The sequence below is a fragment of the Hypanus sabinus genome, chromosome 1 (genome assembly GCF_030144855.1).
Source record: "Hypanus sabinus isolate sHypSab1 chromosome 1, sHypSab1.hap1, whole genome shotgun sequence".
Lineage (NCBI taxonomy): Eukaryota > Metazoa > Chordata > Chondrichthyes > Myliobatiformes > Dasyatidae > Hypanus > Hypanus sabinus.
The window spans coordinates 178,867,227-178,884,578 of NC_082706.1; the positions used below are offsets into that span (position 1 = coordinate 178,867,227).

The 17,352-nt window shown below is 39.3% G+C and overlaps 1 protein-coding gene and 1 long non-coding RNA gene across 3 annotated transcripts in view; one reads left to right on the plus strand and one right to left on the minus strand.

Annotated features, from left to right (window-relative positions):
* The window catches only part of LOC132400916 (uncharacterized), a 39,100-nt gene extending 29,406 nt beyond the window's left edge, over positions 1–9,694 (minus strand). For both annotated transcript variants that reach the window (XR_009514430.1, XR_009514431.1), the window contains exon 1: positions 3,506–9,694. This is a non-coding gene — a long non-coding RNA (uncharacterized LOC132400916). The remainder of the gene's footprint in view (positions 1–3,505) is intronic.
* prex2 (phosphatidylinositol-3,4,5-trisphosphate-dependent Rac exchange factor 2) overlaps positions 1–17,352 on the plus strand; it is a 410,668-nt gene that overhangs the window by 217,821 nt on the left and 175,495 nt on the right. Inside the window, exons 21-25 of the mRNA XM_059982440.1 lie at positions 3,595–3,718; positions 9,712–9,896; positions 10,779–10,940; positions 11,591–11,813; positions 13,791–13,998. Coding sequence (XP_059838423.1) covers positions 3,595–3,718; positions 9,712–9,896; positions 10,779–10,940; positions 11,591–11,813; positions 13,791–13,998 — 902 coding nt within the window. The remainder of the gene's footprint in view (positions 1–3,594; positions 3,719–9,711; positions 9,897–10,778; positions 10,941–11,590; positions 11,814–13,790; positions 13,999–17,352) is intronic.

Consider the following 17,352-nt stretch of genomic DNA (forward strand, 5'->3'; position numbering starts at 1 on the left):
GTTGGGGTGACTGGTGTCCCTGATAATCTTCCAAGCCTTCTTTCTGCACCTGCTGCTGTAAATGTCCTCAATAGAGGAAAGTTCACATCCACAGATGTGCTGAGCTGTCTGTACCACTCTCTGCAGTGCCCAGCAATCAAGGTTGGTGCAGTTCCTGTACCAGGAGGTGATACAGCGAGTCAGGATGCTCTCAGTGGTGCCCCTGTATAAGGACTTGGAGATTCATGTCAAATTTCTTCGATCACCTGAGGTGGAAGAGATGCTGTTGTGCTTTTGTTTGCCACACAGTCCAGGTGAAATCTTTGGTGATTTGTAAACCAAGGATCTTGAAACTAATCACCCTCTCAACTGCACACCGATTTATGTTGATTGGGGCGAGCCTGTCTCTGTTCCTTCTGTAATCCACTATCAGCTCTTTTGTCTTTTGGACATTGAAGGAGAGGTTGTTTTGCACCACTGTGTCAGGATGTCAACCTGTCCTCTGTAGGGTGTCAACCTGTCCTCTGTAGGCTGTCTCATCACTGCTAGAAATAAGGCCAATCAAAGTCGTGTCATCTGCAAATTTGATCAGCAGATTGGAGCTGCGTGTGGCAGCAGTTGTGCATGTAAAGGGAGTAGAGGAGGGGACTCAGGACACAACCCTGGGGTCACCTGTGTTGAGGATCAGAGGGCAGAGGTGATGGAGCCCAGATGTTCTTTATTTTGATTTCCAGAAGGCCTTTGAAAAGGTGCCGCACATGAGGCTGTTTAACTAAAGATAAGAACCCATGGTATTGCAGGAAAGATACTACATGGATAGAAAATTGGCTGACTGAGGAGGCAAAGTCGGAATAAAGGAGACCTTTTCTGCTTAGTTGGTGGTGACTAGTGGTGTTCCCCAGCTTTCAGTATTGTGGCCAGTTATTTTCACTTTATATGTCAACAAATTGGATAATGAATTGATGATTTTGTGGCAAAGTTTGCAGATGGTGCAAAGATAGTAGAGGGGCAGGTAGTGTTGAGAAAGCAGGAAGTCTGCAGAAGGACCTTGAGTGGGAGAATGGGCAAAGAAATGGCAAATGGAATATAATGTAGTGAAGTGTATGATCATGTGCTCTGGTAGAAGGAATAAAGGCATGACTATTTTCTAAAAGGGATGAAAATTCAAAAATTAGAGCTACAAAGGGACATGTAAGCCCTTGTGCAGGATTCCCTGGATGTTAACTTGTAGTCAGAGTCAGTGGTAAGGAAGGCAAGTGCAATGTTTCATTCAGGCCTGGAGCAAGGATGTTATGCTGAGGCCTTTGACGCTCTGGACAGACCATACTTAGAGTATAGTGTGCAGTTTTGAGCCCCTTAAAAGAAATGTGTTGGCACTGGAGAAGGTCCAGAGGAAGTTCATGAAAATGAATCTAGGAATGAAAGGGTTAACACATGAGGAGTGTTTGATGGCTCTGAGCTTGTACTCACAGTAGTTTAGAAGAATGAGGGGTTTTCGCGTTGAAACTTATAGAATACTGGAAGACTTTAGATAGAGTGGATGTGGAGAGGATGTCTCCTAAGTGGGTGATTTTAATATTAGAGGACACACCACACTATAGAGGGATGAGGCTGAGTGCGGGTCAGTGGAACTAGGTGAGAGTAAGCGTTCAGCATGGAGTAGAAAGGCCAAGATGGCCTGTTTCCGTGCTGTAATTGTTATATATTATGTGTTATATATATGGATGTATTTAGAACTGTTACGAACCCATAGGTTTCGTTTGCTGTGGACTGTCACTTTAAGAGAGTGCCTGAGTGAGGTGGGACTATGATGTCAGTCACCGGCTGACACTGTTGCTTGTGGATTTTAAAACACAGAGAGAGGGAGAGCAAGTGAGACTGGAAAAGCCAGTAGCTTCAGATTGTCGCAGCTGGGGTCTGGATCTCTCATATGCCCACAAGGGTGGGTTGATTATCAATCCAGTCCACATAGAGTGCATGACTGTCACCTCGTATAATCCAAAGGAGTGGATTTTTTGGGATATCCCGTGGAGACCACTTATGTGTTAACCCTTGCCTGGGTATGTTGTGTGGTAATTACTTGAAGACCATATCCCTGTGACAGGTTACTTTCAGTAATAGTTCATATGTGGATTTGGAATGACGACAGACAAGAGTGACAGTGATTGTGATCTCGTTTCCAGTGTGGAACCTGTGGAATACTTCTTATTTACTTTCTCTCTACATTTACCCTGGATTACAAATAACTCTCTATCATCATTTATTCCATGGATAAACTGAACTTTCCATACTTAACCATCTCAAGACTCTAAGCCTTGTTCTGCCAAGCTCAATATAGTTTGGGAGTTATATTTACACACATATATAAGACATAACACTGTTAATTTTTGTTTATCTTGGTTTACATTACTATATTAAGTAGTTACTAATAAAGATAGTGGTTTTAACATCAAAACCAGACTTCATGTGTAGTCTATTGCTGCTGGTTCATTCCAAAACTTTACAGTTCATAACAAAATTGGGGGCTCCTCCGGGATCTGAACTCTAAATTTCTCCAGATTGGAAGGAATTTCTTTAGCCAAAGGGTGGTGAATCTGTGGAATTCATTGCCATTGATAGCTTGGAGGCCAAGTCATTGAGTACATTTAAAGCAGAGGTTGACAGATTCTTCGTTAGTCAGCATTGCAAAAATTATGGGGAGAAGTGAGGGGAATGGGGTAGAGAGGGATAATAATTAAACCATGATAGAATGATGGAGCAGTCTCAATGGGCTGAATGTCCTATTTCTGCTCCAATATCTTATGGTCTTCCTTTTTTTTATAATTTATTTTTTATATGGTCTTCCTTTTCAACAAATACAATTGATTTAGTAAAGGTTAAATATTTAAGGAGAACCAGAATGGGACCTTCACTCAGAGGGGTGGTGTGACTGTGGAACAAGCTGTCATTGGAAGAGGTGAATGCAGGTTTGACTGCAACATTTAAGAGTTTGGATAAGTACATAGAGGACATCTATAGACGGCTGTGGTCCAGTTGTGGGTTGATGGGACTCTGCAGAACAAGCATTCAGCATGGATTAAATGGGCCAAAGGGCCTGTTTCTGTGCAGTAGTGCTCTAAATCACAACTTTGTTTTTATAAATTGCTTTTAGATTAGAATAAACCAAGAGGTTCATGTAAAAATTGTGTAGATTCTACTATGGGTGCTTTGCTTAATTGTTATGAATTGTACTTTGATATGTTTGTTTTGCACTGTATAAATGTTTTTTTATAGTTTTTTTTGTTTTGTTGCTTTGTAAAAACTCATAAAAAATTATGCAGCACCTAAAAAACATTGAAAAGGGGTTAAATGGTGCATTGTGCCAAATTTGTTCAAAGATTACTGGGTAGCAAGATGCCATTGTGCATGATCCCAGTCATTATATGGAATAACCAGTGCTTGTATCATCCATAAGTATTTTCTCCATAAGCTTCGCCAATGCAATTAGCAGAGATCAGCTGGGTAGCAAATCATAAAATTATATTACCTTTTTAATAACAGTGGATGAGTCATGTTGTGTGAAATAGTGATGATCAAATTAATTTTATCTCTATAATTTCTGTTTTGGCCATGTAGCAAGACTCCATTCAGTGGGTGTATCATAATATTGAGAGCGGTCAGGAGGATCTTCAGAAATTCTGTCCAAAGAGCCCAGCTTCAGGAGGAACTGACGCTGTTGTACAAGAAGGATTTAATGAAGGTAAGTCTCAGTGACATGGTCATGAAATTATAAACAGAAAATACTAGAAATATTCAGCAGGCCAGGCTGCATATAAATAAAGAGAGATAATATTTCAGGTTCTTGACTTTTCATCAGAATATTAACTATTTCTATCTTCTTGACAAATGGACTATTTCCAGCCTTGTTCTCACTTCCTGTTTTTAGCACCTGCAGTTTTCATTGTTGTTTAGAGATGATCAGGGATCAACACATTATTCGCACACAATTCAAAAATGTTGCTTCCTGTTGAAATGTGTTTTAAACTTATTTTACAGCAACCTTGTAACTCTGCTCCCTTATTCCATATTGCTAGCCTTCCACTCATGAATTGTTTAAAGTTTCCATTGCCCTAATTCAATGACATTCTTCCCAGAAAGAGCAATTTTGCAATTAAACCATTAAAAAGTATAATCAAATAATACAAGTCTGACTTTAAGTCTTCAGGATTTCACTGATTCAAATGAATTCAAATTGAATCAGTGTAAGCATTAGAATGAGTGTTCACGGTATTAGATATATTAATTGATCTAGATTTTATCTTAATCTATGGTCGAGTTTATACTGCAGCAAATGTATTGGGATGCCTTCCAATATTTCTTCCAAGTCATTTATCTATTCCAGATAGAGAACAGTTGTATGACAGCTATGTTAAACAGCCTAAATAGCAGTATCAAGATTAAAAATACTTTTGTCAGTAGGAAAACCCAAGGGCACATGGGAGCTTAGCAGTTAGTGTGAAGATATTACAGCTCAGGGTGTGGCAGAGTTTGGAGTTCAATTCTGTAAGTTCTCCCAGTGAATTGTACGGGTTTCCTCTGTGTATTCCAGTGTCCAAAGAGTTACGAGTTAGTAGGTTAGTTGGTCATTGTAAACTGTCCTGTGATTAGGCTAGTGTTAAATCAGTGGGTTGCTGGGCTGGGAGGACTTGTTCTGCACTGCATCTGTAAATAGATAAAAATATGCAGGAAAAGGATTTGTTAATAATGTCTGAATTGTTATATATCAGAATCATAAGCCTGTAACCTTCTCCCTTTCCACTCTAAGCACAAGATACTCATTCTAACTGAGTTACTAGCAAATATAAATGTGATGCATATTAAAAATTGCTTTTTCTATTATTTTTCATTGCTGTAGTGTAAGTGGAAGAAGGTTATTTTACTCAAATATTTCAGATCCATACATGGGTTTTTTAGGAGGAGAATAAAAATTATCTGCTTTTGAAAGTTTTCATAGCTGAAGACTAATACCATTCCCTTGATTCCAGTGAGCATGTCTACTTCAATCCAATTTTTTTTTGTACCTTTGCCTAAAGCCCAGTAATGTAAGATTTTTTTAGAACAAAGTGGAATCATTCCATTTAGAGCTATTAAACAGAGAGCTTCATCTGGATTATTATCAAGAATTTTGGCCTCCTTTCCTTAGGAAGGATGCACTTACTATAGAGGCAATGCAACCAGGTTGGTTTTGGAGATGGTGGAACTGTTACCTGAGAAGTGACTGAGGAGTCCGAGCATCTGTTTCCTAGAATTTAGAAGAATGAGTGGCAACATACAAAGCTTTGATATTTGAAAGATATTTCCCATGGCTATGGAGTTGCAAAATAGGGAGCAGGCCTCTTAGAATAGAAATGAGGAGGAATTTCCTCAGTCACATGTTGCTGTATGTTTAGAGGTCTGTGGTGCCTCATTTGTAGGTTGCAATCAAAATATGAATTGCTGGATTTCTGGATAGCAGAGAATTTACTGTGAATGGGACAGTAAACTGGTCATGTTGAATTGTGAAGCATACCTGAGGGGCTAAATAGCTTATTCTTGCTTCTTATTCATTTATCTTAAAGTTCTCATTTTAAATGCAGAAAAATGAAAACAATTAGGTATTGTAATTAAATTGAGAATGATTGATTTTGGGGTAATTTGGTGCCTACCAAATTGGGCATGTATGAAGCATCAGAAGTATATTTTTGCATAAATTTTGACATGAGTGCATCTGCTTCCAATTTAAATAGGGCAGGTTTGGGGATTGACATTTTATATGAGGGTCAAGGATATTTAAATGATCATGTTGTCAAGTCAAGTTTACTGTCATCAAACAATGTTCCTCTAGGCCACTATGCACCCATGATTCATATATAACACACAGCAAATAAAGTAGATTATTACCACAAATAAGTTAATTAAAAGTATTAAAATATTATTATATATCATAGATAAATGACTATTTTCAGAAATTCCTTTGCCTATATTTTACCCCAAAATCGACACCCAATTATTTTTAGACATTTCTTTCATCTTTATCTTTTTTCTTTGATTTCTCTTCCACAATATCTCCCGCAATCAATGTTTCACAATCTTTTCCCTCCAAGTCATTATTCTTTGATCCATCCCTCTGCCACAAAACACCTGTGATCGTTGGCTCCTTCCCTGACTGTGAGCGCACAGGTTTTATCATGAGTTTGAATTTACTGGAATTCGGCAAAAGTTCCAGAATCAAAAAAGCCAGCCAACTTCAAAGTTCAAAGTAAATCTATTATCAAAGTATGTGAATGTTACCATGTTCTATCCTGAGATTTATTTTCTTGCTGGCACTCACAGTAGATCAAGAAATACAATAGAATCAATGAAAAACGACACTAACAAAAAGCGGCAAACCACCATGTACAAAAGAAGAGAGTCTGTGCAAGTAAAACAAAGGCAAAATAAGAATAAAAATATAATGCCGGGAACATGAATTTGTAGAGTCCTTGAAAGGAGTGTACAATTGGAGTCTTCTAGGAGAAAGAGGATCTGCCTCACCTATCAGGAAAATTTTAGTTAATGAAGGAGAGTTCCTGCGGATGCTGGAAATCCAGAGCAATACCCACACAATACTAGAGTGACTGAGCAGGTTAGACATCTTCTATGCAAACGAATAAACAATCACTGTTTCAGGCAGAGATCTTGGAAAGGAAAGGGGAAAATGTCAGAATTAGAAGATTGGGTAAGGAGAAGGAGGACTAGGTTGGTGTGTGAGGGGGAATGATGGGAGGTGATTAGTGGAAAAGGAAAATGGCTGAAAAGGAAGGAAACTGATTGGAGGGGAGAATAGATCATGGGAGAAAGGGAAGGAGGAAAGTCACCAGGGTGAGGTAAGAGGTTAGAGTGGGGAAATGAAGAAGAGAGAAGGGGTAAGGAAAAATAATGGAAGTTGGAAAAATCGATGTTCATGCCATCAGTTGAAGGCTACCCAGAAAAAAATACAAGGTGTCGCTCCTCCATCCTGAGAGTGGCCTCATCATGACTGAAGAGGAGGCCATGGGACCAACATGTCAGAAATGGGGGCAGGGATCGAAATGGTTGGTTACTGGGAAATACCACTTTTAACAAATGGAGTTAAGGTGCTCTACAAAACAGTCCCCCAATCTACGTCGGGACTCGCCAATGCACTGGACACAACAAGCAACACCAACAGATTTGCAGGTGAAGTGTTTGGGACTCCCCTGAAGGACTGTTTGGGACCCTGAATGGAGATGAGGGAGGAGGTGAATGGGCAGCTGTAGCACTCAGACCATAAGACAAAGGAGCAGAAGTTGGCCATTTGGCCTATCGAGTCTGCTCTGCCATTTTATCATGAGCTGATCCAATCTCCCCTTTAGTCCCATTACCCCGCTTTCTCACCGTAACCTTTGATGCCCTGACTACTCAGATACCTATCAATCTCAGCCTTAAATACACCCAATGACTTGGACTCCACTGCCGCCCGTGCAACAAATTCCACAGATTCACCACCCTCTGGCTAAAAATAATTTTTTCGCATCTCTGTTCTAAATGGGCGGCCTGCAATCATCAACTCATGTCCTCTCATACTAGACTCCCCCACCATGGGAAACAACTTTGCCACATCCACTCTGTTCATGCCTTTCAACATTCGAAATGTTTCAATGAGGTCTCCCCTCATTCTTCTAAACTCCAAGGAGTACAGTCCAAGAGTGGTCAAACGTTCCTCATATGTTAACCCTCTCATTCCCGGAATCATTCTAGTGAATCTTCTCTGAACCCTTTCCAATGTCAGCACATCCTTTCTTAAATAAGGAGCCCAAAACTGCACACAGTATTCCAAGTGAGGTCTTATCAGTGCCTTACAGAGCCTCAACATCACATCCCTGCTCCTATACTCTATTCCTCTAGAAATGAATGCCAACATTGCATTCGCCGTCTCACCACCGACTCAGCCTTCTGCCGATAGCAGGGAAAAGTGCGGAGGGACAAATGGACAAGGGATCGATCTCTGCAGAAAGCAAGGAGTGGGGGGCTGGGTAGATAAAGCTGTGTTTGGTGGTAGACTCCTGATGAAGATAGCAGAAATTGCGGAGAATGATGTGATTATTGTTTTTGAAGCAACACACACAAAATGCTGGTGAAACACAGCAGGCCAGGCAGCATCTATAGAAGAAGCACTGTCAACATTTTGGGCCGAGACCCTTTGTCAGGACTAACTGAAAGGAGAGATACTAAGAGATTTGAAAGTAGTGGGGGGAGGGGGAAATGCGAAATGATAGGAGAAGACCGGAGGGAGTGGGATGAAGCTAAGAGCTGGAAAGGTGATTGGTGAAAGTGATACAGAGCTGGAGAAGGGAAAGGATCATGGGATGGGAGGCCTCGGAAGAAAGAAAGGGGGGGGGGAAGCACCAGAGGGAGATGGAGAACAGGAAGGGTGATGGGCAGAGAGAGAGGAAGAAAAACAAACAATCAATATGTCAGGGATGGGGTAAGAAGGGGAGGAGGGGCATTAACGGAAGTTAGAGAAGTCAATGTTCATGCCATCAGGTTCTAGGCTACCCAGCCAGTATATGAGGTGTTGTTCCTCTAACCTGAGTGTGGATTCATCTTGACAGTAGAGGAGGCCATGGATAGAAATATCAGAATGGGAATGGGACGTGGAATTAAAATGTGTGGCCACTGGGAGCTTGTTTATGATTCATCTGCGTTGAATCATGAACAGGCATGGCAATCTCCCAACATTCCTTTGAGCTCTTGTTTCCAGAGTGCTCCCCTCTTTGCATACCTCCACTATTATAATCTACATATGACACATCCTTGAACTCTCCAATTGACAATTTCTAGCAACCATCCATAATATCAAGAAATCACCTCATAATTTGTCATCTCACATCTCTTGATTAGTAAGGACATTAAAAGTCACAGAGGAGGCGGGAGACTAGGGTTAAGAGTGATAATATATCAGCCATGATGGGATGGTGGAGAAGACTTAATGGGCTGAATGGTTAATTCTACTGCTATGTCTTATGGTCTTATAATATTTCCACTTTCTCTCTTTCTGGAATTTATCATCTTCTAGGATCACTTTTCCCATGATATCTTCTCCTAAACTCCATATTGCAATGCACTTATATTTTTCTGTAGTACAGGCTTCTTTGTAAAATGACATTGTTCAATTTGGCAGCTGCTAGTAGGAAACAGATCCAAACAGCTATAACAAGTTCCCGCTGTCAAATTCAGCAAGTCTTTTGTGTTCCTGCCATTCCCAAGCTGCCAGCCTATTTGCCTTCCCCCATCCCATGGGAAATGTTATAGCCATTGTATTTTCAAGAAATCCTTCAAAGGTAGAAGCACTTCATAACTAAAATATATGAAGTGTCACTTGTATATAAACTAAGGGGTAAAACTGCTAAGTGGAAGTGAGTGGCTTATTAAGATACATATTTAATGTGAAAATATTACAATCTAGAATATAAATTGGTGTAAACATTGTTTCAGTTCTATCATACGCCTAATATTGGTATTGTGTCTAAATTGTGTGTCTGATTAAATTAGACCTATTTGGCTATTCTTTTTGATGATGGATTTGACTGTAATTCTTACTGACAGATAAGTATTTCTGTTTGGTGTTCACCATATGAATTGCTTTCATGTATAGGTAATTTTTTTTAGTTTTATCTTGAATGTAAGTATGTTACGGTATTTCCTTCCCTGCAGAAGTTTTCGATAAATTTAACACAATGGCTTTAATTGATGGGAAGAAGGATCATGTGAGCCTAACGGTAGATAATGTTCACTTGGACTATGGTGTGGTGTATGAGTATGACAGTACTGCTGGTACAAAATGCCACGTTTTGGAGAAAATGAGTGAACCTAAGGGATTCTTCAATTTGACTGCAAAGGTATGACTGCAAGAATGAATAATCAGTTTGTAGAATTTTGTGTTTCTGAAGTTTAGTACTTTATCAGCATTTTTCTTCGTCAAATAATTTGAAGGCCTCATCAAAAGAGGCAAGCTAGCTCTAATGGAGTTCCTGTAATAGCCTGGCAGAAAATATTAATTGATATGCAGGGTCTCAGAAGTAAAGTGCTCTATTTTGGACACAAACCACATATTGGCTATTTAAACAGTAATTTTCTTCAGTGTCAGTATTCTAATGTTATGTATGGCTCCAAAGCAGTTCAGCACCTTCTTCCTCGTCTGGAGCCATAACATACTCCAGCTACATACAAAGCACAAGCACCAACACGGTTCAGCCAAACACTGCTGACTCAAAGAAACCCTGTTATTCCATAACTATTATGGCAATTGATCTTTGTGACATTATATTTAATTGTACCTTTTAAACATTAATAAACAGAGCCTCAAAATATGTTACTTACCGCCAAAAGTAGTTGATAAAGCATTGCGGATAAAATTGCAGAAATATTAAATCACTGCGAAAACTACAAGTAATATTAATACTTTTGGGAGAAAATGTAGTGATACTATGCAAATATTAAGTGCGAGAAAAACATGGCATATAACATTCTAGAAATTTCTAACATAAATCTTTCAATATTTCACAATTTTCTGGACGTGAAATAATTAATGTGAATGATTTTAAGAATGCAGAATTCAAAATGATAGATTGTATATTGTGGCATAACAAATATGTGGCACCTCGTTCCCTCAGGTCATTGGAACAATTTAATGTACATTTGATGTATTTTCATTTTGCATGACGACATCACATTAGAGGGGACTGTAAATGACAATTTATTAAATGGCACTTCTTTACCAGGTCCTTGAGTGTTTTGCTAAGAATGATGAACAATTTGTAGAAAGTTGTGGCAGGCTAACCTGCTTAAGTGAAGCAATCCCTCCTGAACTCCATTCAAGGTTCAGCATTAAACGCAGCGAGAAGCTTGAACATATTAACCGAAGGATTATGACCTACAAGAAGGTAAGTCTGGCATTTGAAAAGCTGAACCATATTTCATCCTTGTAGTTGTAATGTTCATTCACAGGGGTTAATCAAAACATGGTTCAATGGTGACTATTCCACTAATAAAGTCTTCCAATATTCCATGTATTTGTGACAGAGTGAAGGAAGTAAGTATGGAGTAATTTCTGTAAAGTATGGGTGAAAGTGATCATCCCTTTATCTAATTCTGAATGATATCATGAGGTGGAGTTGTCTGAAATATATATCTAGCAGTTGCTCAGAATTCAAGTGACTAACTGGAGCCACAAATCAGAACTTTCAGTTTAATGGTGTACTAACTATGGGATGTTGTACCTAATCACATGACCCATTAGAAAATCTCAAAATTTGCCTAAAATCTGGTTCAAAAATTCATTTGAATAATCTGACATTTATGTGCGCATTATCAACAAGAGGATTGGCAAAGTATTTTCTCTACCCTCCCTCTCTTCCCCTTCTCTAGGATGTTGACTTCCTTTACATTACATGCCCGCATGCATCATTGACATGGAACAGGGTGTAATTAGCCACTGAGGAATTCTTTTCTATGCTTATTGTTAGTTCAATGATTGATTACCATGTAACTGTTACATCAGTAATTTGTGTCTCAATAATTTTGATCTGTCCAGTTTTCAAGAGTTTTGAAAAACCGAGCCTGGCCAACTTTTAAGCAAGCCAAGTCCAAGGTATCGCCACTGCACAGCAGTGATTTCTGTCCCACCAATTGCCATATAAATGTCATGGAAGTATCCTATCCCAAAAATGTTGCATCACTGGGAAGCGCCTTTGGTGTTCAGCTGGACAGTCGGAAACAGTCCTGCAGTGATATTGACCAAAAAAGCTTCGATCAAGGTAGGAACCCAGACTTTATGTCTAAGTTTGACAGTTATTTTATGTTTTATTTTATTTGGAAAGGCAGCATGGAACCTTTCAGGCCTACTGAGCCTTTCCACCCAGCAGCCCACCTATTTAACTCAAGCCTAATCACAGGACAATTTACAATGACTAATTAACCTGTGAAATGGAACATCCACGGACTGTGGAAGGAAACTGGAGCACCCGGAGGAAACCCATGCACATGTGAGAAGAACATACAGGCATTCAGGGTGCCAGAATTGAATCCTGAACCCCAGTATCCCAAGCTGTAATAGTGTTGTGCTAGCCGCTACACTGCTGTGGTGCCTCAAAGTATAATCCACTTTTGACAACCTGATCTAAGTTATAAAGGGTCTGTGATTTGCTGGACACTTTTGCTTCTTGGACAGCTAATCTTTAATCGGGCTAATTTCTTGCTGATGATGTGAGTGTGGGAGCATAGTACGAAAGGTGATTTGGAGTATGTGCCTTGAAAGCATATTGGGTGAGGACTGGAAAATAGGTGATGGAATGTGAAAATGGGTGATGGAATATGTAACAACTACGAAACCTAATGTCTGATGTTTAAAACAAGCAAGAGCATCATAAAAAAACAGGAATAAATTTATAAGCATATCAATGAAATAAACAAGAGGTTTCTGGGAGCAGAGCAATTGTTTTACCCAGCAAAGCATATCTCTCTGGATATATCAGATGGCACAATTGCCTCTTTTATGTGCCAGTAGACTTAAATTTACTGACCTTCTAGTGAAAAACTTGGCAGAGTCTGGCCTATACATATTGTTAGTGTTACGAATGTGCCACAACTCTGAGGGGCCGAAGGGTACAAAGTAGCCCCCTCCTTTTCAAGAATCGCAAGATCGCTAGTAATTCAGGTCTGGGAACCAGGAAATGAGAGAGAGTCATCCAGAATACACAGACTTGGAATGTGTCCTGGCCTCAGCAAGGTCCGGAACCCTTGATAATGGCTATAATCTCTTGGAGACAGAATTGTGTATTGAGTACTGTACTATTCATTGAAGCCCTCAGGGAATGACCAGAGTGGGCTGGTTGAGGGATTGCATCATCCCAACCTGATTGACATCTGAGACCCCGTGAGTAAGGATAAAAGAGGGGTCTGGGGAACAACCCCTTCAGATGCACCAGGAGAAACACTAGAAATCCTGTGGCAGCGTTTAATAGCGACAGCCGGTGGGGCTCGCGTGCGTCCTTTTCCTTTGCCTAGGAATTGGCGGGCTTACCACGGAAGAACGGCTTAGCTAAAGGACTGGCTATACCTACGGAACTCTCGAAGGATCGACATCATTAAAAGGAAAAGCTGGCAAGTTTCTAAAATCTCTCTCTTGACTCCAACCAAAGTCTGCAGCCTGAATGAACTGAGTGACTTTTATATTTCCATCGGACAATACATTATCCCCTAGACAATGATGGAGCTTATTTCTTATTGATTATTATTATACCCGCACTTTTAGATTTAGTATTGACGACGTATATTATCTGTATGTTTGCCGATATTATTTTCGTGTATTTTTACCAATAAATACTGTTAAAAATAGTACCATCAGACTTCAACGGACCTCTCTATCTTTGTTGGTAAGTGACCCAGTTACGGGGTTCGTAACCTTAGTATGTCTCTAATGCTTCGCGTGCAGAAATAAAAACCATATGAGAAACTAAATATAATCACATGAGGGGGATTACAATTTGTTCGAATGAGAATTACATGAAGATAGGTAGATTTAAAAGTTGCAAGCATTTATTGAAAATGAGACTTGCTTGCAATAGTCATGTGCTTATCTTGTCAGGCCAATGAAACCTAAAGTTTTACATGTTGGAATCATGTTCTTATACTGTAACAAAGGTGGTACTTGCTCATTTGCACAGCAATCAGAAATTATTATTGGTGCCATCAACATTTACAACTCAGTCTTTCACTTTCCTGTTAATTTGTAGATAAACTGGATCCAGTGGAATATGTTCATCACTGCATCACCACCATGGCAGCTCCCTCTGGACACAGCTTGGGTCAGCAAAACGGGCCTGGTCTGTACTTCACCCTGAAGGAAAAAGATATTGAAACTCAAGATGCATACCAGAAGCTTCTGAATAAGTTGCAGACAGTTGTGAAGGAACTGGAATCGTATATTGGTCAGATAGATGAGTGAGTTTCTCAGCACTTTGTAAATATTGAATGTTGAATTAATATTGATGTAGAATTTACAAATGTGGTTCAAAGAACTTCCTCTGGTTATTATGGAATTGCATCATATTCAATCCTGCTTACAATGTGCTTGCTTGATGATATTTTGATCCTGTAAATAGTATTGTCTCATATTTCATTGAGGATTCCCAATGAATACCTTATTGCCTTTGCTAAAAATTTCTAGCATAGAACCATTGGGATGCAGGGCCTGGTGGTGATCCATAAGTTCATTAAAAATCTCAGCATCTTTGCCATCAATGTGCTACCAAGTATATTTTAAAACATTGTAGTGGTAAAACTCATATTTCACACTAGTTATCAGCTGTCAGTGTATAAATAAAACAACTGCCTTCCAATACACTCGTGTTGTTAAGTGTATAATATCCAGGGATGAAAGCCAAATTGTAATTAGAAGCTGAAGTATCAAGATGACTCATTTGGAATTCATTTCACTGTAACTCTATTTCAGGGGTTGAATTAATTTAAGATCCACATGCTGATTCTCTTTGAAAAGTATGAATGCAGGTGTGGAAAGTGTAAGTGTCACCAAATATTCCAATGTCATACCTCAATTCACAAGGCCAAAAGCAGCTTGTTTTTAGCATTACTTACCCGACAATCCAATGTATTCTGCTGAGAAAGTTTGATTCTCTCCTTGTAAAATTGGGAATTAGAAATCCCAATGGTAATAAAGACAATGATAATGCTTAAGGAGCATGAAGAGTAATGGTTCTATATCCTTAACACCATGCTAATATAAACAGACTTGGGAGTTCTTGTGCAGAGCAGCTTAAGGTTAACTTGCAGGTTGAGTTGGTGGTGAGGAAGGCAATGCAATGTTAGCATTCATTTCAAGAGGTCTGGAATACCAGAGGAGGGGTATAATGCTGAGATTTTATAAGGCACTGCTGAGGCCTCACATTGAGTATTATGAACAGTTTTGGGCTCTTCATCTTAGAACAGATGTGCTGGTATTGGAGAGAGTCCAGAGGAGGTTCACAAGGATAATTCCAGGAGTGAAAGGGTTATCATTACAAGAAACGTTTGATGGCTCTGGGCCTGTACTTGCTGGAGTTTCCAAGGATGGGTGGGGGGAATCTCATTGAAACCTTTCAAATGTTGAAAGGCCTAGACAAAGTAGATGTGGAAAGATGTTTCCCATGGTGGGAGAGTCTAGGACAAGAGGGCACAGCCTCAGGATAGAGGGGTGTCCATTCAAAATAGAGATGCAGAGAAATTTCTTTCGTCAAAGGGTGGTGAATTTGTGCAATTTGCCACGTGCAGCTGTGGAGGCCAGGTCATTAAGTGTATTTAAGGCAGCGATTAATGTGCTCTTGATTAAATATGGCATCAAAGGTTATGGGGAGAAGGCCAGGAAATGGGGTTGAGGAAGAGAACAAAAGGATCTACCACGATTAAATGGCGGAGCAGACTTGATGGGCCAAATGGCCTAATTCTGCTCCTATGTCTTATGGTTTTATGGTTTAAATAGCCAATTAACATATCTATTTCAATTTGCTGGTGCCTAAATGTCTGTTACAAAATCAGTTTCCGCATTTAAAGTTTTTGGTTCAATTTGACGTCGTTCATCTGTGCTCTTCAGCCTTTAGTGCTTGATGAAGGATCCTCAACATTGCATAGCTAACACTGGTTACCATGTGAGATGATATACGGTTGATTTAAATATCTTACAGTGCTCTTGAGTTTGAGAGCTGGGAGAACTGTTGTGAGTGGAGAGGCAAGGATTCTTAGCAGTTGCTACTGCATTCAATTCTTAATATTTGGGAGATGGTCTTGAATAAAGGCCTCAGTGATGTGCTAATCTTTGGACAACCAATTAAGCACAAAAATAGGAAAGTTCTGACTTTGCTGTATGTGTAACAAATGTCTAACTAGATAGGAACACCCATCTTGAATAATTCAATGTTAAATGAATGACTTTGAAGCAATTGTTCCAGTCTACAAAGTCATTTCATGTAACAATGAATTATTCCAGAAGGGTGTTCTTATCTAGTTAGACATTTGTTACACATACAAAGTCAGAAGAACATTTCTATTTTTGTGCTTAATTGGTTGTCCAAAGATTAACACATCACCAAGGCCTTTATTCAAGACCATCTCCCGAGCATTATTTAGAATTGAATGCAGTAGCAGCTGCTGAGAATCATCCACCCCTTGCCTCCCCGCTCACAACAGTACCCAGCTCTCAAGCTCAAGAGCACCATAAGACATTTAAATCAATCCATATTTGTAAACTAGAACAATTGCTTTAAAGGCCAAACAAATTACAAGTATTTGTAGTTGCAGCCAATTAATGACTTTCATAATATTGAAGATTTTAATTTTGAGTTGCATACTAACGTAACTGAGGGAGAAGGAAGAGGTGTTGACTTTGTGTTATATATCTTCATTATATGCAAATCAAGGTAATTAAAACACATACCGAAGTAGTGTTGAAAAGGAAATTTAAAGATTTCAATGGTCCTAGTCAAAAGCTTTATTCAACAGTCATTAATCCATCCCTTTCTTCAGCAACTGAAGCAGGTTGTTTGCAACTTGGTATCTTATATAAGCTGGAGTTCAATTTTTGTCCCTGCCTATTTTCACTTGTAAAACATTTTTAAATTCAAACCTGCTGTAGCACATCTACTAACGAAGCTGCTACCCATGTTTCTAGTACTTCCGATCTAAGTTAGTCCAGTAGATTCCCAGGTGGTCTTGAAGAAATCTCTATTATTTCAAGATCAAACAAAGAGTAAATGCCAGGCTAGAGGTTTACATTTGTATACCAAAGTCCCAGTCTCCGCTGGTGAATACCTGACTGTACTTTGGTATTGATTTTGGAGTGATATTGGTTGGCTGAATTACTTCAACTGTGAGGAACAGTTGTGAAGGACCTAACAAAGCATCTAATTTATATTTTGTTTATTTAATTGTGCTTGCTTAATAATTTAAAATTCACTTTAAAATTACGATTTATTAATTATGAACTATTTTAATTATTGCAGATTTTAATAGTTTAATAATTTCTGAATGTCAGGGACATTCATAGACATTCTGAATTTTGGGCAGCTTTGACAGATGGCCAATACAAAGTCATGGCTTAGCCAGCTAGCAGTTCTTTTCAATCATTGATTGAGTGGTTGGAGCAGGGGAAATGTTGTGCATTCTTGTCTGCCTACGTGATAGGAATTAATTGGCAATGCCCTATAATTGCTCATGGCTTTACCAATTTGGATCAGAAAGGCTTGGATAGGGGGCGTCACATGATGACGTAGGGTCGAGACGTTGGGAATCCAGCGCCCTTGTAAA